This window comes from Artibeus jamaicensis, unplaced genomic scaffold (assembly GCF_021234435.1).
Source record: "Artibeus jamaicensis isolate MK-2021 breed Jamaican fruit bat unplaced genomic scaffold, CSHL_Jam_final scaffold_537, whole genome shotgun sequence".
Classification (NCBI taxonomy): Eukaryota; Metazoa; Chordata; class Mammalia; order Chiroptera; family Phyllostomidae; genus Artibeus; species Artibeus jamaicensis.
Window position 1 is genome coordinate 20,576,123 of NW_026522047.1, and position 15,220 is coordinate 20,591,342.

At 40.6% G+C, this 15,220-nt stretch overlaps 1 protein-coding gene across 6 annotated transcripts in view; it reads right to left on the bottom strand.

Annotated features, from left to right (window-relative positions):
• The window catches only part of SH3D19 (SH3 domain containing 19), a 145,153-nt gene that overhangs the window by 19,868 nt on the left and 110,065 nt on the right, over positions 1 to 15,220 (bottom strand). For all 6 annotated transcript variants that reach the window (XM_037141427.2, XM_053658209.1, XM_037141426.2 and 3 more), the window contains 4 exons: positions 9,227 to 9,334; positions 6,848 to 6,960; positions 2,421 to 2,482; positions 1,104 to 1,368 (listed from right to left, as the gene is read on the bottom strand). In XM_037141427.2, the coding sequence (XP_036997322.2) occupies positions 1,104 to 1,368; positions 2,421 to 2,482; positions 6,848 to 6,960; positions 9,227 to 9,334 (548 nt within the window). The remainder of the gene's footprint in view (positions 1 to 1,103; positions 1,369 to 2,420; positions 2,483 to 6,847; positions 6,961 to 9,226; positions 9,335 to 15,220) is intronic.

Genomic DNA, 15,220 nt, shown 5'->3' on the forward strand with positions numbered 1-15,220 from the left:
CTTAACGGTTAAGAGCATGGGCTCAGAGTCAGTTGATCTGTGTTCAAAAGTTGGCCCCACCATTAACCAACTCCGTGACCCTGGACGCAGGTCACAAAGCTAGATACTGAATGGCTCTGTGTATTATTTCCTTCATCTGTGTAATAAACACAGTGACAGTTATCTACCTCACAGGGCTGGTGTGAGGAATAAATGATATTTGGCCCATAATTAGTACTCAACACATCAGCTACTATTGTTATTTACTCTCTGTGTTTAAGTAACCTAACCCAAAAATTATCCCTGGGTTTTAGCAATTAAAACTTTCATCAGTTTAAATGAATTTGATTATATATAAATACACTATCTCTTTCTTATCTGTCTATGGAGGATTTTGAAAAATCCCAATGGCTTAAACCAAAAACAATGTCTGGCTCAATGATGGAAATGTAGCAAATATAAAATTATTAGCTGCTGTCTTTGGCCAAACCTACTGTCATACATTTGTTTAAAAAGTACAGATGGTTCTGCTATCCTTATCTTTATTTGTTCTAGACTTTACCAGGTTAACCCGACCATGGTGAAGAGAGGACGCCAACTTTGTTTTTAAGTATGGGAAATGACTTTAAGGTCCTATGATGAGAACGAGTGTTCAGAGGAGAATAAAATTAATAACTCCACTATCTCAATTACTGATGAAAACTTCGAACTGGTAACTATCAAATGGACCATGATAATTAGGTTTATAAAAGGGGAAAAGCAGGGAAAACCCATCCATCTAAAGAAGACATTTCTATTTTAAGTTTAACTCTGTGGGCAAGGGATATTTAAAATCTGCTGGAGTTACTCTCCTCAGTCTCATCTATTGGGTCGGGTGTTTCAGAGCTTCTGTTTGGTCCATCCCTGTCTGCACTACTTCCTCTTCCTATACTTCTCCTAATAATGAAACCTCGCTTTAAAGACCTCAGTTAATTAAGACCTAAGTAGGCCTATGACTACTTATTTAAAACACTCTTAGGTTGAAGGGTTAAGTCCACCTTTGCCTCTTTTAAGGAATACTGGATCTTATACATTACTTTAGGATAAACCTCTTGACCACAAACATTTTTAAAAGCAAAATTTACCATGTATTTCCTGTAGAGAGGGTGTCCTGGTTTAGGGCGAGGGGGGAGCACTGGATCTTGACTTTTAAAAACTTGACTCTTGGCTTTTGATAGTCTGGACACCAAGTGATTTTGTTTCTTCTGAAGATCCATGTCAGAAGAAGACCGATTAAAAGGCAGTTTTTTATTTGATGTTCTGGTTGCAGAAAGTCTGGGGGGAGGTGGTCGTTCAGGGGGTGCCTTGGGGGGAGGTTGCCGAGCTGGTGTGACTTTTCCATTTACGGGTCTGAAAGGCAATGTGGGAGCTGTGAGTCAGTGTTTGATCAGTATTAGGTTCTGCTTTGTCCTCTCTCAACACACACGCACACACATGCACACGCGCACACACACGGAGCTTTCTACTAGGGTAATACAATTACCTAAACATGCAGGGCATGCTATTTCTGAGCACATGGCTGCTGCATTAAACATTATATTACTGGAGGAAATGCCATGATGTTCCAGCTCCCTCTTATCTTGCACTAGAGATTCATTAGTTCAAGACAAACAAGCATTTACTATCATGAGCTCTCCAAGGCCCCATTTGCTCTTAACCATGCCATGACTGTTTTAGTACACTAAGCACTTTCCACCAAAGTCTGAGATGAAAAGCTTGCAATGATATATCAGTTTTGTGTGATGTGGTCAAGTCCATGATTAGAAAAGGAACTTTACACCCCCCCCAATATTCATGTTATAAGAATTATCATTCCAACTCCGGTTGAGATAAAGATAAAGAAAGTTGTTTTGAAAACGAGATAGGATAATCATCCTTTACTTTGAAAGCCTTTCTCTAGCCCCAATGACAAATATAATAATTTCCAACATACACCTTCTGACAGCATCACAGTTCTTTGTTCAAACAGCCCTGGAACTCAGGAAGGCAGGTCAACACTGAGCTCACTGAGCCTGTCTCCCTTCGGAAATGCCCAAACCAGGCTGGTTTCTCATACCAGCGTGGAGTGTGTGCAGGTGTGACAGTGTATGAGTATGTGAGTGTGTGTTCATTCCAGAAGTGGAGTTGTTTTAGGTTCAGAAAGGAGTCTTGTTCATTTGAAGAAAAGTAACAGAGATCCGTGTTTGAGTTCTGTGAGTTTTCAGACTATGTTAAAAGAAAGACAGTTCCTACGACCTGCTGTCAGAAGCAGACGGTGGCCTGGGTGAATTCACGAGTTTAATGTATCTCTAAAAGATCTAAGGCCAACAGTACTCAGCTGTGATGGGAGAAAGGAGGAGAGTCCAGTCTCTGAGCCATTCATTGTTGTCCCGCTAACTTTTTAAAAGCTTTCCCACACTCACCTTGGGGGCAGCCTTGGGGGTCCTCGCACAGAACCTCCGGTTTGCCCCGCCTGGTCGGATTCCTGCAAGTATCAGAATGTTTTTTTAGTTATAGTTCCCCTGAAATAAGACCTTGTCAAGAGGAACTGTGGACAACTTCTTGGCTGGATCTATAAATGAAAATGTAGCTGAGTTAGAGAAAGTAAAACAAGTTAGAAACAAAGTAGGGTCAGTTTTTAGTCTTGAGCAATATTAACTCATCCTGAGTTCCCACCTAAATTGTCCAAAGCCTAATGCACGGAAAAAACAGACAGGAGGAGACCGGGGATACTGCCCCACCAATTGCCTGCGTGGTTACACACCCAGCCCATCCATCAGGTACCAAGGATGATGTTTTAAATCATGACAAGTTAACATAGCAGCAATGTAACCAGGAATTGTAGGGAATTAAAAAAAATCAAAAACACATACAACAGCCCTGGCTGGTGTAGCTCAGTGGAGTGATTGGGGGTCTATAAACCAAGGGATCTCAGGTTCAATTCCCAGTCAGGGCATGTGCCTGGGTTGCAGGCCAGGTCCCCAGTGCATGGCGTGTGAGAGGCAGCCACACATTGATGTTTCTCTCCCTCTCTCCTTCCTTTCCTCTCTCTAAAAATAAATAAATAAAAATATTTTTAAAAACGCACATGCACACAACATATGGCCTTTATTTATCCCATAAGACATGCCCTGCTGCTGGTAAGTAAAGCGGTGACTGCTGTGCTTAGAACAGGCAGCTCCCTCATCACTGGGTGAGTGACGCGGTGGGTCCTGAACTTGAGGGAGGTGGTAGCAATAAAAGAAGCTCAAGGGACAGCCTGAAAGAAAGGCATGTGTAGAGGAACAGAAAAGGCCCCCAAAAAGCAGAATAACCACTACAGCAGAGGAGTGGGGTGTGCTGGGAAGACTTTTGTAGGAAAGAATATAGGGAATAATTCAAAAAAACAAAAGACAGCTTGGGATGTTTTAGCTTGACAGCAGATGAGAGAAACTGGAAGTGTGCAGATCGACAGAAATGTTTCCTGTGTGTGGGGAGGGGTTCCAACTGGGCTATTTAAATAGCTTTCCTGGACATGTTCTAGCCCAAGGATTGGGAAATGAGTATAATACGTGGAAAGTATTTTCAGATGTTATGCTGAATGAGAAGTTAAAGGATTTCAAAGCCAAAACTTCTGTTTCTGTAGGGCAAAGTCCTCACCAAATTCTTCAAATTCTGATTAAATCTCTCTCTCTCTCAACCTTTTCTTCTTTCTAAGCCCCTAACTCGGATATCCAGAAAATGATATTTCTCCAAGACCTCATAAGGGGGGGGAAATACCAGCCTTTTAAAATTACACTGCCTTTTTAAAATAAAACTATACCTTGGGAGACCTTTAAGCTAATTCAAACTGTTTCCCTCTTTCACTTACATATACATAAGTACATTAAAAACTCACTTCCATGGTTTTTAATTCAAACAGCATGTTTATCATTTTTCCTTAAATACCAAATGATTAATTGCCAATAACTGCGACCACTGAAATATGTTTCAATGTTTTAAAATCCCATTTTTAAAAACAAATTAAGCTTGCCCTTAAAACTTGGCTGCACTAACGAGTTCGGTTAATGTAGTGGAGTGTCAGCGGCTCATAAACCTGCAGCGTCCCAGACTATATTCCACGCCTTATAAGTACGCGGCTGCCTATATGTCCCCTGACAATTACTGCTCTGGCACTTGAAAAACTCATTTACTTCTTTGCCCACTTTTAAAATGAAAACAAGCAGAATAGGCAGGTAGGCGGGATCTTTTCTTGCTTTTCCTCATCATTACAGTTGTTAGATACGTTCATAATTAAAAACCAAAATTTTAAAAATACAGATGTATAAATTTGACATAGAAAGTTACAGATGTACTGTAATATATACATATATACATATCATATAGTCCTAATCCAGTACCAAACACTAGATACACTTTTCTCCAGATGGTGTTATTTTGTGACAGTCTTAAATATCTCTTTCTCGATTTTCTACAATGAACAAACTCTAAATCAGAAAACAAAGCAGTACATTCACATCCCCAAGGAATGTCGGGCACCTTTGGAAAGGCACTGCTACATCTGACACACTGAGGATAGGGGACTGGTTCCTGCAGAAGCCCTTGCCTTAGTATTTAGTCAAATTCAAGTTTATGCACAGGTTCTGCCAACAGTCTTTGAAACACTTCTGTTGATCGAGGCTCTCCTCCTCCTCTCCAGTACTCCGCACTCAAACGGAGCGTCTCGGCGTATGCTTTTCATAGTATTTCTCTATTCTGACATCCCTGCATTCTGGCTTTTGATGTGTTTAGATAGGTATTTTAGTTCCTGGAAAAGTTGTTTTTTCTGGTGTACTGTCCCTATAGACATTGTTGTTTATCTGCTTTGGAATTCTTCCTTACCTTCTAATTTCAAAATAATTTCCTTTCTTTCTTTTCTTTTCTCTCTCTTTTTTTTTTTTTTTTGCTGTATTTTCAAATGACAGACACTTCCCCCAAGACCACACTCGTGTCTGTTGGAATCACTGAACAGTCTTGGGAATGCTGCTTCTCTACCTTCTCCAGGAACTGGCGCCACGCCTATGTCCTGAATTCATGGTGCAGATTCTGTGCTTTCGCTGCGATTCTCTCCGGCCCCAGCTGGCAGCCTCCTTGAGAAAGAAGGCTCTGGGCACCTTGGGTTCCCGTGGTGGGCATCAGGGAACACAGAGACACCTGGCCCTGCTCACAGAAGGACTCCAGTGGCTCCCGGGGCTACTCACCCTGGAGTCCCTTATCATTGAAGTGAAGCAAGTGAGTTTTTGCAATGACGGCCATTTGTCCTGAGATGGAAAGTTCCCCAGCACTCAAGGCAGGAAAAGCAGTAGAGGCTTTTTCCTGTGCCTTATGGGAAGACACAGCTCGCAGAAGAGCAAGCCTATCCTCGTGGGTCATTACACTGGAGAAATGGTTTCTCCAGAGATCTTCACCCATACCTGACGTCTTGATGGCCTCTGGTGTAAATTCCATTAACTGTAATACTCAGATAAAAGGAATTTCTCACAGAGGTGACTTTCTGGACCTGGAACCTAGTTGTGTGACATCAGCCAAATCATTTCATCTGTGGTCTGTTTCTCATCTTTCCTTCCTTCAGACCCAGTGTGTCTAGTATGGTACGTATTTATTACGGTCCCGCACAGAGTGCTTTGACTCCCCTCTGTAACCAGTGCAGGACAGGATTTTCCTTATGTTGTTCGTGTGAGGTACGAACAATTATGAATACAGCTTATTCTAACGATATAAACTAATGGCTTAGTTCATTCTAACTTCCTTTTCTTGTTTTTCTAAAACGTGGGTTGCTTTGTGGACTGCTTAACACCAACTGTAGTTATACCTAATATTTTAATAAAGTTTTATGATTTACAAAGCCCGTGACTTGATGAATGACATGTAGGCCTACTCATCACTCTCTCACTCTTTTAGAGCCCTGCAGAGTAGATGCCAGTGACCTTCTCCACTATGAAAACTGGGGATCTTCCTATTCAACAACAGTATGGGAAGGGCCCGATCCTCTTCCTCTGGGATTTCTTGGCCCAGTTTTAATAAAAATTTATTACTGAGCACTTTGAAAATGCAAGTGATTGCTAAATTTTAATTCAGCCTACAGGAAAATCTCATTAACTTGACATTGGCTAATTCAATTTAATGCATTCTTCAAAGAAATTTCTCTTCAACTAGAAGATTAGATGGTTTGCATGTAAAAATAAGCATAGTTAATGCACAATGTAAAACTATTATGAAATTTGAACTGAAAATTTGGTCCACAGATTTTAAGACTCGGTTCCTTTTGAAAGAAACCTTAAAGATGGTCACATGTGAACTTCAAAAAGTACGAAGAAATGGTATCAGGTTGAAAAAATACATGTTTAAAACTGTCCGCCATCTGTTAACAAGTACATAGTAAAGCACTCTTTTTTAAATTCAAAAATAATTTTTTCCTAAATTTCAGATTAACAAATTCTTATGGTAATTATCTTAAAATTATGCCATTAATTGACATTTTAAATAAAAACTGATAAAATAAATTTCCACAAATACTATAGGTTTTTAGAAATTTTTTTCATGACTTTCTCATTATCAGTGCCATTTAAAAGACACTGCCATTATATTGGTGTAAGACAAATTATTTTTTGATGAAATACAATGAATTGGCCTACTTCTTTTTTTTAATAGGAATTTTTTAAATACAAAAAACAATCACATTACATAATTACATGGGCTTGGAAACTGAATTGTAATAAGGGCATTTAAAAAAAATCTGACCAGCCGTAAAATAATCTGGACATCAGCTGAGCTCTTAAAATCAGCTCATCGATTGGTCCTCAACCTGCAACAGTTTACAATGACCACTCACCGCACTTCCTGTTCTGTCAGCGTTACTGGGTTTTCCAGAACCTGTGCTGGACGTGTTCCCAATGGGCTTTTCAGTTGGGAGAGGAGGTGGGCTCTGTGGATCTTCATGTAAACCTGGAAGAATAGTAACTCATCAATAACCTCTGTTCTTTGGGGGTTTCAAAGGATGAAATAATTGCAGTTTGGTTCCTGAGGAAAAGGGGCTTCCATAAAAGATCCACACAAAGAATGGATAGCTAGGCAAATGAGAAAGAGCTCCCAGGAAACCTCAGAAAACTGAGGCGTTAGTAGACATCAGTTATGAAATAGTTTATAGAGTAAAAATAATGCTAAATAATTACGATGGCAACAGCATTTCTGAGAACCTTCTACGTGCCAGGCATTCCATTAAGGCACTTTATTCATACACAGTCCAACCAACATCTACCCATGTGCTAGATCTGCACGGTCCACTAACTGGTAGTCGTATTGAAACTTAAGTCTTAATTATTTAAAACCAAAGTTAAAATTTCAGTCCCTCAGTTGCACTGGCCATCTTTCAAGTGCTCAACAGGCACATGTGGCTAGTGGGTACCATACTTACTGTATAGCACAGATATGGAATATTTCCATCTTTGAAGAAAGTCCTATTGGACAGCACTACACTAGATAATATCCTACCCATTTCACAGATGAAGAAACGGAAACTTAGAAGAAAATACATGAGCCATCTGAGGTCTTCATGCTGTAATTGTCAGAACGAGGGTTTTGAATTCAAAAGGCTGTGTAATTGTATAATAAGCAGGCTGCTGCTTAATAGGTGGTGTACCCAACCCTCCCCCATCCAAATACTTAAATGTGTTTTGTGATTCATTAGCTCCAGATTAAGGATCTCAATTACCCCCTCAATTCAATGAACAATATCTTTAAATCAAAACTACATCCTTAACTCAGCAATTGTGCACCCCAACTTATTTTACAAAGAAAACAAAAGTGACCAGATTTAATCAGTGACAGCTGATTAACGTTCATGAAAACGCTTGGAGAGAGAATGACTTGTAAACCACTAAAGGAAGCTAAAACCAGCTTCTATACACAGGCTTAGTCATTTACTGGAGAAGAGAGGTTTCTCCCCTCTTTCAAAAGAACAATATCTGCCTCCATTTCACATTAAAAACCCTTTAACAAGAGGATGATAAAACAGGTTCCTGTTTTATCCATAGACAGAAAAACACTCAAAAGCAGGAAGATACCCATGCCAACGACTAAGGAAAACAAGGATTCAGAGAGAGACAAGTGTTCCTAGTGAGGGGCTGCTCTGGGAAGTAAGACACATGGGAACGTTCCAACTCAGACACCATCTGGAAGCCTTGCTCTGTGCTGCGGCTTCCTTATTAACAAGGAAGTGATGAATCATTTAGGATACACTATGGTTGTGACAAACCATTAAGGGCACAACGCCGTAGCAATATGAAAACAGCAAGGAGGTGGCTGACTGACAGGAAAGGACATGGGAATTATATGCTGTAGGTGTGTGGGGAGTCAGAGATTTTCAATTTTAAATAACATGGTCAGCAGGTCCCAATGACAGAAGTTGCACCTGAGCAAAGAGCTGAGGATAGTGATGGAGGGAGCCTCCCAGGTTGTCTGGGAAAAGGACATCCCTGTCAGAAGGAACAGGTGCCCAGGGGAGCTGCCAGAAACTTGGCACCACAAAGCTGTTCCTTCTTCACTACTCCATGCCAAGTTCTGCAGGCACCGAAAGTCTTACTTTTTCTCCTCCACAGAATATATGCAGCACTTGATCATTGTAATAGTAAAATTCTAGGGATCTGGGTTTTTGACATAAATAGAAATAACTCTTAGAGACTGATGCTTCAGTTCCCACACACAGAGCAGTATAGGAGTCAACTTTCTCATAGTTCCCAGAGCTTGGTCAGGAGGGTAAATGAAGCTGCTTCCCCAGTACCCTTGTCAGGATTTCAGGACTCTTAGTACAATTTATAAGAGTGCAGAAGAGAGGTCAGGTTATGCTGATTGGAATAATGTATTTCTTATATATATTAGAATAATATGATAGACATATATAATTCTATTTGCTATCAGTTTAACTTCTTTCCTACCATATCTCTACACGAGGCACTAAGATATTATAATGATTGAGTTTGTCTCCTTCTAGTCTCTCCTAAAGACAATGTTAAAGAGAAATGAAATCCAAATTTACTGCACTAATTGTTTAAAGAATTATTTAAAAGACCCCGACTTGCTTTTAAATATCCTTGACTATGAGTAGTAATAAATGGCTGATTACACATCGTTTCAAAAGCAGACATTGATAAAATAGCATGTATTTCTCCCAGGCTCTTGGAGGAGCAAATAAAGGAGGTGGAGAAGTGCTTACATTTTCCTGGTTTGGCTGGAATTCGAATCACAGTGGGCTTCCTGGCGGGTGCTGGTTGGACTGCTCGTTCTTTTGTCGGTTCTGTTTTTGTGGGGAGCTGAAAGGGATCTAATGAAAAACACAGTTTACTTTGCATGTTTTAGTTAACACGGACTCAGACAAAAAACCTCATTCATAATTAAAGAGTCATATTTTTCATGCCCCAGGGAAAACTATTCATGGATAAACAAAATCTCAGTTTGCAGAGACAAAAACAAAGTCGGAGCTCATGAAGGGACATAACTTGATGCTCTGTAAATAATTCATATGGCTTTTCTTCCTCCGTGATGAGAGAGATCCAGAACAATCCTGAATTATGTAGGAGCTGTGTGTTAGGGGGAGTGCAATCACTTCATAAACACCCACCCGAAAATGAGGGCCAATTGAACCGAGGAGCCCATTTCCCCCCGATCGTGAAGCCACCCAGATTCCCCAGGAAGAGCGGCCTCGCTCCCTGTGTGTGTGGAAACTTACCCACAGGGGTCACCAAGGCCACCACCCCACCCGGCCCCGTGCCTGGCACATAGTGGGTACGCAGCAGAATCCTGCATTTCATACTTTAGTAAAACTACACCTCTGTAACATGAAAATGGAAACAGTGTGATCCTGGAAATAAAACAAGACATCTCCTTTTAAATATTTAATTTTGGGACAACGATACATGACTTGGTGTTTGTCCATTACCCTCCACAGGTGTCACTCACTAGCCCTTTGCATACATGTGCATGTCTACCGGGTGCCCGCAACAGTGCTGGGTGGGGAGATAGGACAGCTAAGCACGATCCCATTTTAACTTCATTACCTACCACCTAAGAAGGGCCCCCCAGGTGGTATGCTAGGTAAAATTATCATTAGGTTACTGGGAAAAAAAACCTAAATGACCCCTCTATGGAACACTATCAGCTCACAAATGAGGCAAGTCTCATCTAAATTCGAAAACCAACTCAGGATTAACAATCAAACTTTTAAAGAAGGCTCTTGTAATAATATGATGTTCTTTCACTGTAACCTATGTCCTCACAAACAAACAAAGCTCCTTCTTTTAGGTCTATACAAATTCTTTAATCCTTATTTTGTTACAGTATTATTTTTACTTCAAAGTAACTTTTATTGCAAAGATGGGAAACATTAAGAAACATGACGGAAGCTCTTCTGTGACCCAACCCGGCCAGCAATAATTATTATCTGAAACATGATGTATCTGTCTACAGTTTTTTGCTAAAGTACATGTATTATTATGTAAGTATTTTGCCAAACAAAAACAGGACCATTTCATATCCATTTGTTTGTGACCTGCTTTTCCACTTCCGTTACTGAATGTCGGCCAGGTGCCTGCCGCACATCGGACACTACTCGAGGTGCTGGGGACGCTTGCGCAAACAAAGCAAAGTACTCCGCCCTCGTGGCACTCACACTGCAGCAGCAAGAAGACGGAGACAACAACTGTTAAGTGTAATAGCTAAGTAATTCACGTGGCACATCGGAAGGTGAGAGGCACTACCGAAAAAGGGGAAAAGGAGAGCAAGGTGAGCCGCGGGAGGGCCGGGCGAAGGGAAGCCGGGTGCGGCACGGAACAGGAAGGCCAGGTTGGGAGGGTGCCTGGGCCGCCCTCCAACAACTGGATTTTACACATTCTAATAGTTCTTCCCACTTGAGTAATATACCTCTGGTCTTTAGGAAACAGCAGTACGAATGGATGACAAGGGGCAGTACAAGGGGTATGCCCACTATTGAAAAGATGACCCAAATCTGAACTCCCCAACTAGTTCATTTATTCTGAATAACCCTAGCTGATAGAAAAGAATTGGAAAACCCTTGACGTACATTTTATTCAAATACAGATTATAGTATCTTTCCTCTGTGTGTATCTTTCCTTTCTGTTCTTCTCTCTCCCTTTCCATGGCCTCTGCTTGGCCTTTGTGGCCTTTGTTGGCACCCAGTGACCTCCCAGAAGCCACCTTCCCCCACAGCTGCTGCAGAAACTTGATGTTCAGGAACTTGTCCATCCTCCCGCCCCCCGGTCTAGGCTGAAATATCCCATTCTCTCAGGGTTCTGTTCTCTGTTAGGAAAAGGACCAAAAGCTCAAGAAAAGGATAAGGCTATTAATTAATTGTTCATTGTGTTCTACCTTTCAAGTGGCATTTCTGCTTTAAAGGATGTTTTGGGTACCTGTAATCTGCTGGTGGTTAGCATAGGTTTTTAGTTGATGATTTGGGAGAGAGGGGTGGAGGGAAAAGAAGATCCTGAGCATGGAATGACTTCAACTGTTTCCCGACTCATACTCAGTTCTGGGCCGGTAACCACCTACACATTCCCCAGGAGTGAGGGCACTGAACAAGGGAGGCCAGGAAAGCAGAAAGGAAGGCACTCGGAGCCCTTGCAGGGCTGCACACAGGGCACCCAAACGTGCTTACTTCTGGAGGACTGGCCTCAGGGGGCCTCGCCCGGATCCCACACACTGTGCGGCAGGTCTCACCTCTTGCCTTACAGGGTCCGGGCTTTTTTATTAAACCTAAAGGATTTAAATGGAAGTAGCATAGATACAACTTCAATACAAAGTATTCAAAGAGGCCTAGCTACTCACTCTTACTCTTTTTTTGGTATTTATTTTTAATATCATTAGCTGCTCTTTAATAATTAGCATTCAGATCATTAGTAAGTATCCTACTATACATGAATCTAGGAAAAACTTTCTTTCAATACAGTGGAGCAAGAAGGTCTGAGCGCTCCGGCACTGCGGGCCGTTTGGCAGGGCTCTGTTTGATGACCCACCCCAGCTGTGCTCACTGAGTTAGTGAGTCAGCACACGCCTCTCTGCCTGTGTGCTGTCCTGGGCTGCAATCCAGACCAGGTGTGCAGATTAGTGGGGAGGACGAGCAGCTCCCTTCAGCGAGAAGGGAGAGTCAGCGGCCTATTTTTTCACTGGATGATGGTATGCAAGTGTCTCTCTAGTTACCCAGTATGAAGTTTACGTTTATGTCTTTTCATGAGGGGGTATCTTTTTTCCAAAAGAAATGTAAGTGGACAACATATAGAGCAAGGATAGCACTTCACGTTGGGGAACTTCAGGCATTGCCAGGTGGGAAACTGGATCACTGACACTATTGAAGTTTAAAGTTCAAAACTTGGAGGTATCACACTACATGGTATCAAACTATACGACAAGGCAATAGTAATCAAAACAGCATGACACTGGCATAAAAATAGACACAAAATTCAATGGAACAGAATAGAGAGCCCAGAAATAAACCCATATCTATAAGGTGAATTAATCTATAATAAAGGAGGCAAAAATATATAATGGAGTAAAGACAGTCTCTTTAATAAATAGTAAAAAAAACTGGGCAAATACATGCAAAAAATAAAACAAGGCCACTTTCTTACACTACATACAAGAATAAACTTAAGATGCATTAAAGACTTAAATGTAAGACATGAAACCATAAAACTCCCAGAAGAAAGCATAGGTGGTAAACTCTGACATTTCTTAGTATTATTTTTTGATATATCTCTGTCAAGAAAAACAAAAGAAAAATAAACAAATGGCACTACATCAAAATAAAAAGGTTTTGCAGAGCAAAGGAAACCATCAACAAAACAAAAAAGCAACCTACTAAAATGGAGAAATTCATCAATGATACATCTGATAAAGGGTTAAGGAGTTAACATCCAAAATTTATAAAGAACTCTACAACTAAACACCAAAACCAAACAAACAACAACCCCCCCCACACACACAATCTGATTAAAATATAGACAGAAGACCCAGATAGATGTTTCTCCAGAGAGGACGTACAGATGGCCAACAGACATACGAAAAGATGCTCAATGTCACTAATCATCAGAGAAATGCAAACTAAAACCTCAATGATACCTCACACCTATCAGAATGGCTATTGTCAATAAATCAACAAACAATAAGTGTTGATGAGAATGTGGAGCAAAGTGAACTCTCATGCACTGTTGGTGGGAATGCAGACTGGTGCAGCCACTATGGAGAACAGTGTAGAGGTTCCTCAAAAAATTAAAAATGGATTTACCATATGACCCAGCAATCCCATTTCTGGGTATTTATCTGAAGAAATCCGAAACACTATTTTCAAAAAGATATATGCATCCCTATTTTCTTCGCAACATTATTTACAATAGCCAAGATATGAAAGCAATCTAAGTGTCCACTGATATACCAATGGATAAAGATGTGGTATATATACACAATGGAAAAAAGAATGAAATAAAAAAGAGTGAGCCCTGGCTGTTGTGGCTTAGTGGACTGAGCTGAGAACTGGTCTGAAAACTGAAAGGTCACTGGTTCAATTCCCAGTCAGGGCACATACCTGGGTTGCGGGCCAGGTCCCCAGTAGGGGGCATGTGAGAGGCAACCACACATTGATGTTTCTCTTCCTCTTTCTCACACCCTTCCTCTCTCTCTCAAAATAAATAAATAAACAAATAAATAGATCTTTAAAAAAAAGAAAAAAAAATTTTAATGTTTAAAGTTCACAATATTTTACCCATAGTCCACTTTTAGAAATTTATTCTTCAGAAACAAAAGCACTAGTACAAGTAAAAATGTTTTTTAAAGTGTTTACTGCAGCATTTTTTGTAGTGGGAAAAAAATATCCAGAACATTAAAAACAAACAAAACACCCTGAATGCTGAACCAGCTACGATGCACTCGGGCAGGTAGAAGGAGACGAGGGGCTGGACTTCCACCCACTGGTCTGAAGAGGAGTCCATAAATCTCATTGTTAAGTGAAAAAAACCAAGCTGGTGAGTGATGGGTACAGTATGTTAACATTTTTTGGTAAAAAGCAGGAAAAAATATAGATATGCATGCCTTGCTTTGGAATTGTCCAAAGGCCCAGACAGCCATACACAACATCGTTCACAGTGGGTACACTCTGGGGATTTGGGTCAACTGAACAGAGAGTAATCTGTTTATTTCACTAAATGCTTGTACTGTTTGAGTTGTTGCAGCAAATATATGTTACTTTATAACTAAAAATAATCAATTCAATAATAAGAAAAAAGTTGTAAGAGGAAGCTGAAATTAATACTCCTATCAAATGAACCAAAATGAGAACCATTTAAAAATAAGGGGAAAGCCCTGGCTGGTGTAGCTCAGTGGATTGAGCACTGGCCTGTGAACAGAAAGGGTGGCCGGTTTGACTCCCAGTCAGGGCACGTGCCTGGGTTGCAGGCGGGCCGAGTCCCCACGTGTGAGAGGGAACTGATGGGCGTCTTTCTTGCTCTCTTTCTCCCTTTCTTCCCCTTTCTCTAAAAGTAAATGAATAAAATGTTTTTAAAAGTGAGAGGAAAAGGGAAAATTCTTGTCTGTTTTGTTGTTTTTTCAAGGCAATAAAGGCCATAAAATTTTCCACAAAGTAACTGGAAAAATAAAAACTCTCATTTTGATACTATTCCTCAGTGGTTCTATTTAATAGGAAGTAATGTAGATTTCTATTTTTGAATCTGTCTAATTTAGACAGATCTAGTTTATAATCATTAGCTTTTATTTGTAACCATGAATAATACAACTTTAGAAAAGTATTATTTTTAAAATCTCTACTTATCACAAGGCTGATGATCAGTGCGGGAGGCAGCTGTCTTTCCGTGGCAAAAATGACTGGAGGTAACCCTTCCACTGTCCTTCATCTTCATTCTGCTTTGTGTTCAGCTTTTTGGAAGCCAGATTCCCACCTCCTTTCCTGCCTACCCAGTTTCCCCATAAAAGACAGCCTTTGTTGCCAACTTTTTATACATTTTCCCCAGCACACCGCATATTTGTGTGTGTATGTGTGTGTGTTTTAACACCAACAGCAGCTAAAATACCATGAATACTATCGGTACATTGCATTTTTCACATAATAATGTCTTGGAGGTTGGTCCATGGCAGGAGGTAATAGGTGGTCTGCCTCCTTTTTAATCACTACACAATACTCTATTGTATG